The sequence below is a fragment of the Lissotriton helveticus genome, chromosome 3_1 (genome assembly GCF_964261635.1).
Source record: "Lissotriton helveticus chromosome 3_1, aLisHel1.1, whole genome shotgun sequence".
Taxonomy (NCBI): domain Eukaryota; kingdom Metazoa; phylum Chordata; class Amphibia; order Caudata; family Salamandridae; genus Lissotriton; species Lissotriton helveticus.
Genome location: NC_136061.1, coordinates 271802538 through 271815644, shown reverse-complemented (window position 1 = coordinate 271815644; position 13107 = coordinate 271802538). Strand labels below are relative to the sequence as shown.

The window sequence follows — 13107 nt, the reverse complement described above, 5'->3', positions numbered from 1 at the left end:
GACCAAGAAGGACTCCATCCACGCAAGGGCATGCCCCTTTACTCCCATGTCAGATAGCCGAGACCGCAGCGTTGAGTGCAGCACGGTGTCGAAGGCTGCACTAAGATCTAAAAGTACCAACGCTGCTGTCTCTCCATCATCCACTATGTGCCTTAAACTTTCGGTGGAAAAAAGTAGGGCAGATTCCATAGAGTACCCCGCTCTGAACCCAGATTGTGTGGGGTGCAGGAGAGAATGTTCTTTTAGATGGCTCATGAGCTGTCTATTAACTACTTTTTCCACAAGTTTTGCGCAGAAAGGGAGGAGGGAGATAGGGCGAAGGTTTTGAAATTGGGAGATATGGATGTTGGCCTTCTTCTTAAGGGGGGATTACTTGAGCGGTTTTCCAAGCATCTAATACCTGGCATTCTTGAAAGGAGAGTGACACAATAAGACTGATGTAATCAATTATTGTGGTCTCCATGACTCCTTTACAGCGTGTCGGCGGACATACATCGCTCGGAGAGCCTGATTGTATACTATTTGCGATGCTCAGTAACTCTTGTATCTCCGGAGTAATAAAACACGTGAGACCAGGAGTCCCCGTGTTGCTGGTCTTGGCTATTACAGGTTTACTCGAACTGGCCTCATCCTCCGTGAAGGTGGCATGAATTTTATCTATCTTGTTTACGAAGAAGTCAGCAATAGAGTCACATAGTTGTTTCGAGTAAGTATCTTGAGCTTCCAGCCTCATTGGGATCGTGAGTTCCTTATAGATAGAAAAGAGTTCTTTAGTGGGGGTTGTCTGCTGCGTCAATTCTGCTTTTGAGGTGGCATCTTTTTTCAGATCTCACTAGTTTATGGTATTTGTTTAATTCACACTTATATAATAGTTTGTCCTCAGGTTTGTAGAATTTCCTCCAACTCCGTTCTAACGTTTTGCATCTCGCTCTGGCCAGTTTTAATTTTTCCGAAAACCAAGGAGAGGTTTTGGATTGCCTAGCCAGGGGCTTGGATGTCCAGGGAGCTATCTCATGCCTCCTGAAGGGAGTTGCTATGCGGAGGAGGATTTTTTTGAAGAGCGAGTCTGAAGGCTTCTTGGTTAAACTTTTTCCAATTTCTTCGTTTCAGGGAAGGGGGTTTAAATAATTTGTTTTCTATAAGTGTGTTATCAACCAAGATCGGGACGACAAAGTGATAGACCAAATTATGCTAACCGGAGGGAAGGCTATAATACCTTCCCAGTTAGCAAAGATGGGATCTAGGAGATGACCATGTAGGTGTGTAGGGGCGGTGGATTGTAGGTTCAGTCCCAATAAAGCCAGAGCTGTCGCCACTTCCTGTGCCTCCTTACATTCCCTATCGTCAAAATGGAGGTTTAAATCGCCTAAAATGACGAACTTTTTGTATCGGAGAGCTGGCTGTGTAATAAAGTCAACAAACTGACTAACAAATCGTCCAGCTGCTCCAGGCGGGCGATATGCCAATAGACCATTGACAACATTTCTTGGTCCTAATTTAATGGTGAATAGGCAGGGGTTAATCAAAAAAGTGGTACTGGTGGGGAAAGGAACTGTCAGTAAGTTCCCTCTGTCAAGAGACAAATTCCCTCTTAGTGGTGGACTCATGCGATAAAAGTTAAAGGAGCGGGTTCAAGTGCGCGTGAAGTGCCCAAATTATGAGACTGTGACGGTACTGTTAGGCAGAGAAACCATTGTTCGATGTAGGAAAATGTCCTCGGTAGCGGTGAATTCCTGATGAGCGGGCCGCGAATACGCGAATACCCGCTCTAGGATGTGTGTCCGACTGTGACTGGCAAAAATATGATGGTGCTGTTTGGCAGAGAAACCATCGCTCAATGTTGGAAAGTGTGCTATATAGCAGCGATTGCGGTAAAATCCTGATGAGCGGGCAGCGATTACGCCGATTATCTGGGCTAGGATGTGTGTCCAAATGTGACTCCCAAATGGTAATAAAAACAATGGCGATAGTGTTACTGACATACATATGCTCTGAATGAAAAACAGACTGTGGCTGTCAAACTCTGCTGGGAGCCTGCGACGTTGAAGTGAGTATATCTACGAGCGCGCTGGGTGCATAAAACAAATGCAAAGTGTCTGGCAACACGGAGATTACCTCCTTCGTATGGCTCGTTCGCTCGATGAAGGAGCGAGAACTGTCTCCTCACGCAAGATGTAGGGAAAGACCACGGCGTGCGTGCACCGCGAGGTGCAGCCGCTCGATGGTTCCTGGGGGCTCGCCTCGCCACTGTCCAATGGCTGGAGGTGGGGCGTGTAAGGTAAGATGACGGTGCAGTTGATGGGGTGACGATCAGACTCGCAGATGTGTGCTCGCGACTGCAAAGTGTGTGTATATTACTCTAATGTGCATGAAGCGAGAGAGCGCAATGCGTGCCGGGCGGATCGTGTATTTAAATGTCACCTAGTTGAATAATGCAGGACTTAATACTAGGGAAGTCAATACTTAAAACATTATCCAAACGCATTCAGTATATTGATAATCTGTAACCACCAATATATATACCGTGGTTCATTAGCTGTTATTGAAAACATTGTCAGATAAGTGTATGAGAGAACATTATTTTAAAAGATATGCCATGAGGAGACGGAAGATTATGGTTCGGCATGTCATGTTACATCACGGAGAGAAAATATAGAATGTAATAACATAAAACCAGCAACATATGCCACGAGGAGACAGAAGATGTAATTGGACATGTTATGTATATTAGGGAGATAAAAAGATGTTGTTACACATGTCATATATCATTATGAGAAAGACAACATCTAGAGTCAGGATAGCTTTGTACAGGGGCGGCATGTATGTTTTGGTATTTGAGCTGTGTTTTCAATCAGGGGGGGAGGGGTCCAGAGCGATAATTCTGTATGCAGGCCTGCCATTTGGGCATAGGTGATATTGATATGGTGTTAGCCGTATCTTCTAGAGATGTCCCTTCGGCTACACAAGAGATTATAGATGAGGCCAGACCTGCTCTCTAGGATGTCGAGTAGAATCGTCCATCCCAGCCTTCCATTGGTGAACTTAACTGCTCCTGACGTCTTGCAGTAAGCACACTTGAGATTGCTGTAGGACTGTTTGACAATACTGAAAGAGGTGAATCGTCCTTCCAAGATATTCATATGAATTTAAATGAAGGAGAGTCTGCCAGTAAGGAATGGTATTGCTTTATCTTCTTTTGCTGGCAAAATCTGGTTTACAGTTTTCATTCATTAAAGTGCATTTGACTGCAATGACTGCAATCGCTGCTTACCATTTGTCTCCTTCTCGGGCGTCTTTCTTAACTACCCCAGTGATTAAGGATTTGTGTATTGGTTCTTCCAGTTAGGAGACATTGTCCAAACTGGTAACTGAATGTGGTACTCTGAACTGAGGGTTACCCTGAGCCGCTCTATAAAGTTTGTTTGCAACATCTGTCTGGGAAGTGTCTATTACCTCTGCGAATAGGGTGAAGTGAGGTGAGATTCAGGCTGACTGCACTGAGGAACCTCACAAGGTTTCTATTAGAGCAAATTATCATAAAGCACTCACCTCTTCTTTTTTTCTTATGGCAGTGTCTGATTTTCCTATTAAATGTTTGCCTACATTTTTCCAGATTCCTTTGACCCTGGCAGAGAATTTGTACTGTCAATGTCAGAAGGACTTTACATTCCTATTTGGATAATACAAAATTTGTAAGGCCAAGCTATTCTTTGTGAATTGTGTTGTTAGGGACAGGTCTAGCTTCCTCTAAAGAAACCATTGCCTGATGGATTATTTATTATATATTTACCTGTAATAAGAATACCAGTCGACCCCCATTACATGGGAAGCATAGGGCTCATTCCATGAGGCTAAAACACTAACTGCTGCTCTGTTGACCAATGTCCCTATCCCTGATATTTTTAGGGCTGCTACATATAGATGCTTTTCAAATTAGTTTAACACCACAGGTAAAAAATAAATAAATTGCGGGAGCCTGCAAATGTGACTGTTTTGCTCTTACCAATAAGTGTTTTTTCATTATAAAGGTACATAGTAATTCTCTTAGCCAGTGTCCTGCACGATTAAAAAAAAAGTCAATGACCAGTTAATTTTAAGTAGCAGTCATGTTTGTTAAAGCGAAACAATATTGTTTGAACCTTGACTCCGTGAATGATACTTTAGGGGATCAGGCTTCTTTCAGAACTTGTTTGCTTAAGGGGTAAAATCTGTGGCTCTGTTTGTGCTTTCAGATTGGGTTAACTTAGTACTATATCCTATCTTGTATGCACATCTGAGTGAATCCTTGGTGAAAAAGGGAAAGATACTTGTAAACCAAATTCTTCAGCACGAGTGTTCTATCTGAATTCATTAAAGTCCCAATCATCTCCCTTTGTTTTTAAGGCCATGGACTTGGAACATTTTGTGAATTGGGAGTGTCTTCCTTTGAATAATAATAATAATAATAATAATAATAATAATAATAATAATAAAAATAACCAGCTGCCTGTCACCCCCTGAGCCTAATGGTATAGTACAGCTTTCAAGTTTCTTAATGGATGTTTCAGCTTTTTTCTCTTTCGCTCTAGTGGCGTGTAACCCAAATGTACCATGTACATAGTAAATTGGCAGAATATTGGCAGAATATTAAACAAGCATTTGCAATGCAATCGGTCTCGCCTTTGGGACCTTTGATCTGCAGCACATTAGCCTCGATGCTGAAACAGCTACTGTTCTTTAACATGAAAGGAATGTAAGCACCAAACTGCGTGACACACCAGGTATTTTAACACATGGAGAGAAATAGTGCCTTTCAGCAAGAAATAGTATAGCCCGAAGCCCTTTTTTTAATATAAAAACAGGGCCTTTGCTGGTCATATCACTTAAAATACCAAATTAAAAAAATATATTATTTCTTGTGGGTGCTCATGGAAGACCATTTCTATGGACTGGAATCTAGAGAATGCTAAAGTGATTCTGGTATTTTACTGACCTCTGCTGGTCTTTTTCGATTGAGAAAGTTAAATAGAGGGCGTTGCCAGAATTTTTTTTTAAAAAAAGTCTCTCCGCAGAAAATAAGTATATAATAAGTATATACTAACGTATATACAAGAGGTCTTGTATGCTCGACCTGAAAAGGGCAAGAATGTGGCTTATTTGGACCCTTTTCCAATGGATTAATTGCAAGATATTGTAAAATTCTTTAAACGTTGTGTCTTAGGGGTTTTCACATACCAAGATAGATATTATAACTTTTATGATTTCAGAGGGAATCCCATGGTGAAGAACTAGGATTAAACGGAAGTATCTTTTCCTTCTGCCATATGCTTCTGAATATTGGATTTTGTTTGCTTAATAACTTACAAGAAAGTGAAATTTGTATGTGGTAGTCGTCACATAATTTTAGAATTATCTACTGTTAGGACTTTGTGAGGAGTAGGTGAACGCCTGATGTATATTAATATGTAAAACCATATGAATCTTGAGAATGTGTCCAATTCTTTTTCCTCATCACTGTCATCCAGATATAATAGGTTATAGTACATCAGCACACATGCACCATTAATCGTTTCTAAGCACTAAGGTGAGGAAACCTTTTACAGATGCGAAGAACAAAGGACACTGAAAAGCGTATTTTTTTTTCTTTACAACACTCGAAAAGTAAGCAATGAGTAAATAAACAAAATTGTGAGAGGAAGTGTGTTTAGTAGCTTGGGAGCTGACATTGTGAAGTTGCGCGCACACATCTCGTTTGAACCTTGAGAAGGAATGAGCTAGCAGAGCATATACACCGAGACAGCTGATGGGGTTCATTCTTGGCAGTTGAGAGGCCAAAACAACGCTGTCATGTCAAAGAAATTAATTCTGTCCTCGGGAGTCAGTCATTGAATTTGATGATTAATAAACGTTTGTCTTTGCTAAAAAGAGGTTCATAAAAAGCCATGAGAGCAGCCTGGTCCTAAATGACATGTAACCTAGTAAATAAATATTTAGGCATCTCTAGGACATGTGCGTAATACATGTAGAACACTATAATTGCTGACATGACCAATCTCTTTCCAGCTTCATTCAGTTATGGCATCACTTTGCAACAGTGACATTGAAAGTGCACTATTGAAGAAACTTTAGTAAGAGCTATAGATATAATTAGACGCCCAGGTTCAGAATTTAGGAAGCCAAATAAGGGCAGAAGTCTCATTTCTTGAGCCCAATTTTGATTTACCCCAACGGAATCCAACTTGCCCACCATATAATACCAATGTTATAACAGTCATCCTTTTTCACCTACCATGTAACATATAAAGAGTGTGAGTAGATGTACTGAGTTTCAAAATGTATGTCTATAACATTTGATGCCAATTGTCTTGCAGCCTATTAGGGTGAACTAAGTTAAACGCAGAGCAAAAGTCCAATGACTTCACATTAAGTAGCAAGCAGTTTCTTGTGAAAAATGATTATTGTCAACACTAAAAGCACAAATATTTTATGGCATTTAAGAGCAACCCCTTTGGCTGACTTAAAAGTGTTACAAACTGCAATGGCGCTTGCAGTGTTTCTCTGAATGCTTTGCTTTGTCTTGGGCACAAGTGGACAGTGTGCATATCTTTTAAGAAAAGAGATGTTAAGTCTGATAGTTTCAAAAAGGGCTAATTTGTAGAACCTGGTCATGCCTCACCTTCCAGATAATACACAATCTCCCACGCGGTGGCTTAAACCCACTGCAAAGCAGGAGACATTACACAGCAACACCTTTAGGAAAGGGTTTTCTTTTACAAAATGCAGCGACTCTCTTTTTAGAATAAGGCTTGGGGTTTTATTTTACACAATGCTTTCTAAGAGAAAGGCTTTCCCAGATGCCAAATGCAGAACATTCAAATAATATGAGATAAGATTCAAGCACAAATAATGGGATGTCCTGCAAGAGATCAGAAAAAAAATATATATATATATATATATATATATATATATATATATATATATATATATATATATATATATATATATATATATATATATATATATATATATATATATATATATATATATATATAATACATCATATTATTACTTTGGATGTGCACCTCACTCAGTCACACATCACAGAGAAAACCCCTCAAATGATCAAAGCCACTGGCCAAACATCGCAATGGCAATAATCAAAACTCAACGCTTCACCTGGTGCAAACACTGCATCTTAGCCCACTCCTGACCGGTGGATTAAACAGCTGTGGATAAGAGCCTCAGCAACCAGGGTTCCGCTGTACCGAAGTAGACGCGTCCGTCCCCATTCGGATTCCACAATCCCGCTTTCGAAGTTCACAACCCTCAGCTTTATAATCTCATAACACACTAGAAGATTTGAGAATCTCCTCCCAGCATCACAGGAATCTTACCAGCAATAGCCAGCTTCCAAGCCAGCATTCCATGGCAGGAAAGAGTTCTCCCGTCCCCTCTCCAATCTCGCATGTTCCAGCTTTTATCTTGACGAAGCTCATGAAACAATCTGTCACAAAAATAATCCTTGAACGTGATTAACCCAAACAACTTGAAGTATGGCTGTGCACGCAGATAAAGCTCAAGCCAGGCAGAGTCAGAATTCAGGATGACGTGAGGCTATGTCAAAGCCAATAGTAAACATTTCATAATACTTCCAATGTACAACACAATGCACATTTGTGCACCACTGCTTATAGCATCACATGCTTCATCTCTCAAAGTACAACACAGAGCAAATTTGTGCACCCCTGCTCACAACACTGCACTTCAAGACCAAAAAGTACATTCCACACCTCGCTCTCGCTCTCGCTCTCTCTCTCTGTGTATCTCTCTCTCTCTGTATCTCTCTCTCTCTCTCCCTCTCTCTGTGTATCTCTCTGTGTATCTATCTCTCTCTCTCTCGCTCTCTCTTTGTGTATCTCTCTCTCTCTCTGTATCTGTCTCTTTGTGTATCTCTCTCTCTCTCTCTCTGTGTATCTGTCTCTCTGTGTATCTCTCTCTCTCTCTCTCTGTGTATCTCTCTCTCTCTCTCTGTGTATCTCTCTCTCTCTCTCTCTCTCTCTCTGTGTATCTCTCTGTGTATCCCTCTCTCTCGCTCTGTGTATCTCATGCTTTCAAGTGCACATCCCACACGTTCTGTTCCTGGCAAGACTGTTCTACTCCATGACAGCTCCCACTGAAAGACTGCAAGATTACAAGAAATAAACCTTTAAGAGAAGCAATGCATATGCTGAGGCGGAAAGCCGGAGGTTTTGTTAACTAATCTGTTTTTACTATTGTCACTCTCTGCTGTATTTTAAAAAACAAAACGCTCTTGCTCCCCTGTCTGAAAGCGCTGCTGCTACGCGCTAAGTCAGACCCCCCACATTCAGGGAAACGCCATCACCGCCAGTGCGCCAAAGGCGTAGCCACGCCCACTGCGAGGCCACGCCCACCGACCCTCTACTTAAACGCTTGAAAGCGCAACGATGTTCACTCTTTGGAACCCCTCTGAGGCGGAAAGCCGGAGGTTTTGTTAACTAATCTGTTTTTACTATTGTCACTCTCTGCTGTATTTTAAAAAACAAAACGCTCTTGCTCACCTGTCTGAAAGCGCTGCTGCTACGCGCTAAGTCAGACCCCCCACATTCAGGGAAACGCCATCACCGCCAGTGCGCCAAAGGCGTAGCCACGCCCACTGCGAGGCCACGCCCACCGACCCTCTACTTAAACGCTTGAAAGCGCAACGATCTTCACTCTGGAACCCCTCTGAGGCGGAAAGCCGGAGGTTTTGTTAACTAATCTGTTTTTACTATTGTCACTCTCTGCTGTATTTTAAAAAACAAAACGCTCTTGCTCACCTGTCTGAAAGCGCTGCTGCTACGCGCTAAGTCAGACCCCCCACATTCAGGGAAACGCCATCACCGCCAGTGCGCCAAAGGCGTAGCCACGCCCACTGCGAGGCCACGCCCATAACATCTACTACAAATGTGTCGACCTCCCCAGCGCAGCGGACGAGCGCAGCGGGAGCGCCGTTTGCGCGCCGAAGGCGCGCCTAGGGCAAGCCCGTCTGCGCCCGTCCGCGGCAGACCGGGGCCTGGGGCCACGACCCCTGGTCATTTTCACACATATTCCACTTCCTCACTGTTGTCACTTAGGCCCACTGACAGCGCCGGACCCGCCCCACCCGCTGTTGCTCTTAAGCGTGCCGCTACTTATGGCATCTTGAAACCCGAATTCTCTCTAGGCAAGACAACTAAGCCTAGGTCCTATGCACCTCATTCCACTCCCGAAGACTCTGAGGTCATTTTCAAATGCCTATATCTTAACACTAGATCCATGGTGAAACACCATTTGGATATTTTTCTCTTGCTCCAGGCCGAACAACCAGATTTTTTGTTTCTTTCTGAGACTTGGCTTACTGAGGACTCCCTACCCGATATTCTAGCGGCAGTGCCCTCTAACTACTACATTCTACATGTCGACAGACCTGCCGGTAAAAGAGGTGGGGGGGTTGCTGCGATCATTCGCAGCACCCATAAAGTCTCCTCTTTACCATCCCTCGACTTATCAGGAACAGACAACCTGATTTTTAAAAAGGACACTAATACTGGATCATTACTTCTTATCCTTATATATCGCCCCCCTCAAAAAATGCCCTCTTTTTCGGCTTCCCTAGCAGAACAAATTGCTCCTCTGATAATTGCTTATAACAAAATTGTGTTGCTAGGAGATTTTAATCTGTGGCTGGACTCTGCCGACTCTGACTCTCAGGCTGCTACGTTGAAAGAAACCCTCCTCGATATGAATCTTTCCCAACATATTCACCTTCCCACTCATGAAAAAGGGCATAGCCTAGACCAAATCTGGTCTCAAAACATTCCTTTGGCTATTAAGTCCATCATGCCCTGTGTTTGGTCGGATCATTATCTGATCAACTTTACTATGACCATCGTGAGAAATAAAAATCCCCTGCCCATGCCAGGAGGAAAAACCAGAAGGTGGAAGAACGTTGATGTCCCCGCTCTTATTGGCTCACTTACTTCCTCCCTTCCTCCGTTTGATCAGGACATTGAAAAGATGGAAGAGGCTTTCTCAGGGTGGCTTCTCCAGGCTGCGGACGCTCACGCCCCCTGTACCTGCTTTCCTCGCTCCCGCCCCAATGACGCCCATAGGTGGTTTACACCCCTTCTGAAAACTTACAAACTTGAAGTCCGTCAATTGGAGCGAAAATGGCGCATAGCCTATTCAGAACAGGACAGGGCTAATTACTGCAAGGCTCGCAAAAACTATCAAAAGCTGATTTTAAAACACAAAACTGACTATTTCTCGGAAAAAATTCTTAAAGCTCAGAACCAATCTAAAGAACTGTTCAACATTGTGGAAGATCTTAGCACCAGTGACAGAACCTCTCTCCCGACAGTACCCACTCAGGAACTTTGCAATTCTTTAAACTCTTTTTTCTTTGACAAAATCTGTGCCATTAAACAAAACATTCCCACTACTCAGCCTCCCTTTTTATTTTCAGACATCTTTTATAACCCTGTCACCCTGGACTCCTACCCCCCATCGAAAACACCAACTTATCTAAACTTCTCTCTAAGATCAAATCCGGCTCCCCTGATGACATCTGCCCCCCTTACATCCTGAAAGAAGTAGGTACCAGCATCCCTGGGGGTCTACTTCCCATGCTGAATGGTTCACTTGCTCAGGGTAAAGTTCCAAACAACTTTAAAAAAGCCCTCCTTATTCCACTCATAAAAAAGGCAGGAGCCAATCCACTAGACCCACTCAATTACAGGCCCATATCTCTGCTGCCATACTGCGCCAAACTTCTGGAGTCTCATGTATGCGACAGCATCTCCACATTCCTTGAAAAATCGGAATATTTTGCACCTAATCAGGCCGGTTTCCGTCCTTGCCATTCTACGGAGGCGGTCATCCTCTCGGTGCAGAACACCCTGAGGTGGAATGCGGATGAAGGGATCCATCAGGCTCTGGTGCTTTTAGACCTCTCTGCTGCCTTCGACACGGTCGACTATACCATCTTGGTCGACCGTGTCGAACAGGCAGGTCTCAGGGGCCCTGCACTGAGCTGGATCCGTTCATTTATCACTGACCGAACTCAATCGGTCAGACTAGGCCCCTTCACGGCCCCTACCATATCTACCATCTGTGGAGTACCCCAAGGCTCTTCGCTGTCTCCCCTGCTTTTTAATCTGTATCTGCGCCCACTTCTGTACTCCCTCAGGCACGCTAAGGTTACCATTTTCAATTACGCCGATGATTTGCAGCTCATCTTTCCTTTAAACACCAAGGACTCTGTGGTAGAACTCCAAAACACCATGTCCCACATTCTGAGTTGGATGAGCTGCAATCATCTGAAACTTAACCCAGGCAAGACCGAACTGGTCTTGCCAGGACAGAGCACCCTCAGCTGGAACCCCAGTTTCTGGCCTTCATGCATGGGCACCCCCCCATCCAAATCATCCTCGGTCAAGAGCCTCGGCATTTTCATTAGTGAGGACCTCTCTCTGAAAAAACAAGTTGGAGCTGTTGTTTCCTCCAGTTTTTTTCAGTTAAAGAAAATAAAAAAAATTGCCCGCTTCTTCTCCCAAACTGCCCTCACTCAGATTGTCATTTCCCTGGTTTTGTCCAGATTGGACTTTTCCAACAGTCTATACCTTGGGCTCCAAACTGGAGAGCTTAAACGCCTCCAGCTGGTTCAAAACCAGGCAGCCAGACTCCTCTTGAACATTCCTAGAAGGCAATCAGTCAGACCTGGCTTGAAACAGCTGCATTGGCTCCCGGTCGAGCAACGCGTGGCCTTCAAAGCTGGGTGTATCCTTTTTAAATCTTTACACGACATTGGTCCCATTTTCATTAGAGACCTATTTAAAAAATACAGCCCCCCTCGTAACCTCCGGTCTGCTCACAAAGCCCCTCTGACTATCCCTCCGTACAAGAAAAAGCGTCTCGGAGGCAGCTGCTTCGACCACCTTGCCGCTGTCCTCTGGAACTCTTTTCCTCTTCACCTGAAACTTAGTGATAACATCCTCAGCTTCAGACATTCTCTGAAGACCTGGCTCTTCTGTCAGGCGCATCACTAAGCTGCCTTATCTCCACCCTCCGATGGCTACGCCTGTTCCTTACTATAGCGCCATGAAGCCTCCGGGCGTACGAGCGCTCAACAAATACCAAATAACATTAACATTAACATTAACATTAACATGCAAGACATCGAACATTCAGCAAAGGATAAAATAACACCAATGTCAATTGAAATAATGGGAGTCAAAGGTCATCACAGGGTGTCGGACCACAAGAGTGACTCTAGCACTACAAATGCAATTCCCATTGTATTGGATTTCTCATCAAGGAAGCTATCTCATACAAATGAGGACAGTAGGATTCCTGTAATAATATAGGTTGAACACTTAAACGATGTCTGTGTGGTTGTTTAGACAGAATAAACATATGAACTTTGTAATGGCTTTGCAACATCTGCTGAAACCTGTGCCCTTACCTGATTCTTTAACCATTTTTTTGTAAAACTTCCACTTGTGGCTATGAAAAATCGCAGTACTTGATACATGTTCACACGTTTTTTGATATTGCCACAAGTGGTATCATACAGTTGTGGCCTAGAGCATGCACATAGGCAAACTTGTAATGCTTCTGCTTTGTTTGCTGTGATGATACTTTTCAGTTACTTTAGCTGATGATTCTGTTGTATTTTTTTTTCTCCTTACAGCGGCATAGCATGCTGAAACAGCAAGATATCAGTATTGCTATGATGGTAACCACACGAGAAATCTTCAGTGCACTTTCTCAGCTCGTCCCGTGCGTTGGGTGTCGCCGTAGCATTGAGCGCCTTTTTTCACAGTTGGTCGAATCTGGCAATCCAGCATTAGAACCCCTCACTATTGGACCCAAAGGAGTCCTTTCAGTCACACGGAATTGTATGACTGATGCAAAAAAACTTTACACGTTATTTTATGTGCATGGGTAAGTAGAATTTCTTTTTCGTCTATATTTGTCTTTTTAGATTTGCGGTTTCTGGTTTGAGTAAGTAAGCAACTTTACTAATCGGGTATTGGTTATGCAGGCTCACCAGACGGCTAGCTTAAACCGTGTGCGCATCACACCCAC

The 13107-nt window shown here is 43.3% G+C and overlaps 1 protein-coding gene across 5 annotated transcripts in view; it reads left to right on the top strand.

Annotated features, from left to right (window-relative positions):
* The window catches only part of GGNBP2 (gametogenetin binding protein 2), a 668014-nt gene that overhangs the window by 300315 nt on the left and 354592 nt on the right, over positions 1 to 13107 (top strand). For all 5 annotated transcript variants that reach the window (XM_078679788.1, XM_078679790.1, XM_078679791.1 and 2 more), the window contains exon 3: positions 12710 to 12963. In XM_078679788.1, the coding sequence (XP_078535914.1) occupies positions 12710 to 12963 (254 nt within the window). The remainder of the gene's footprint in view (positions 1 to 12709; positions 12964 to 13107) is intronic.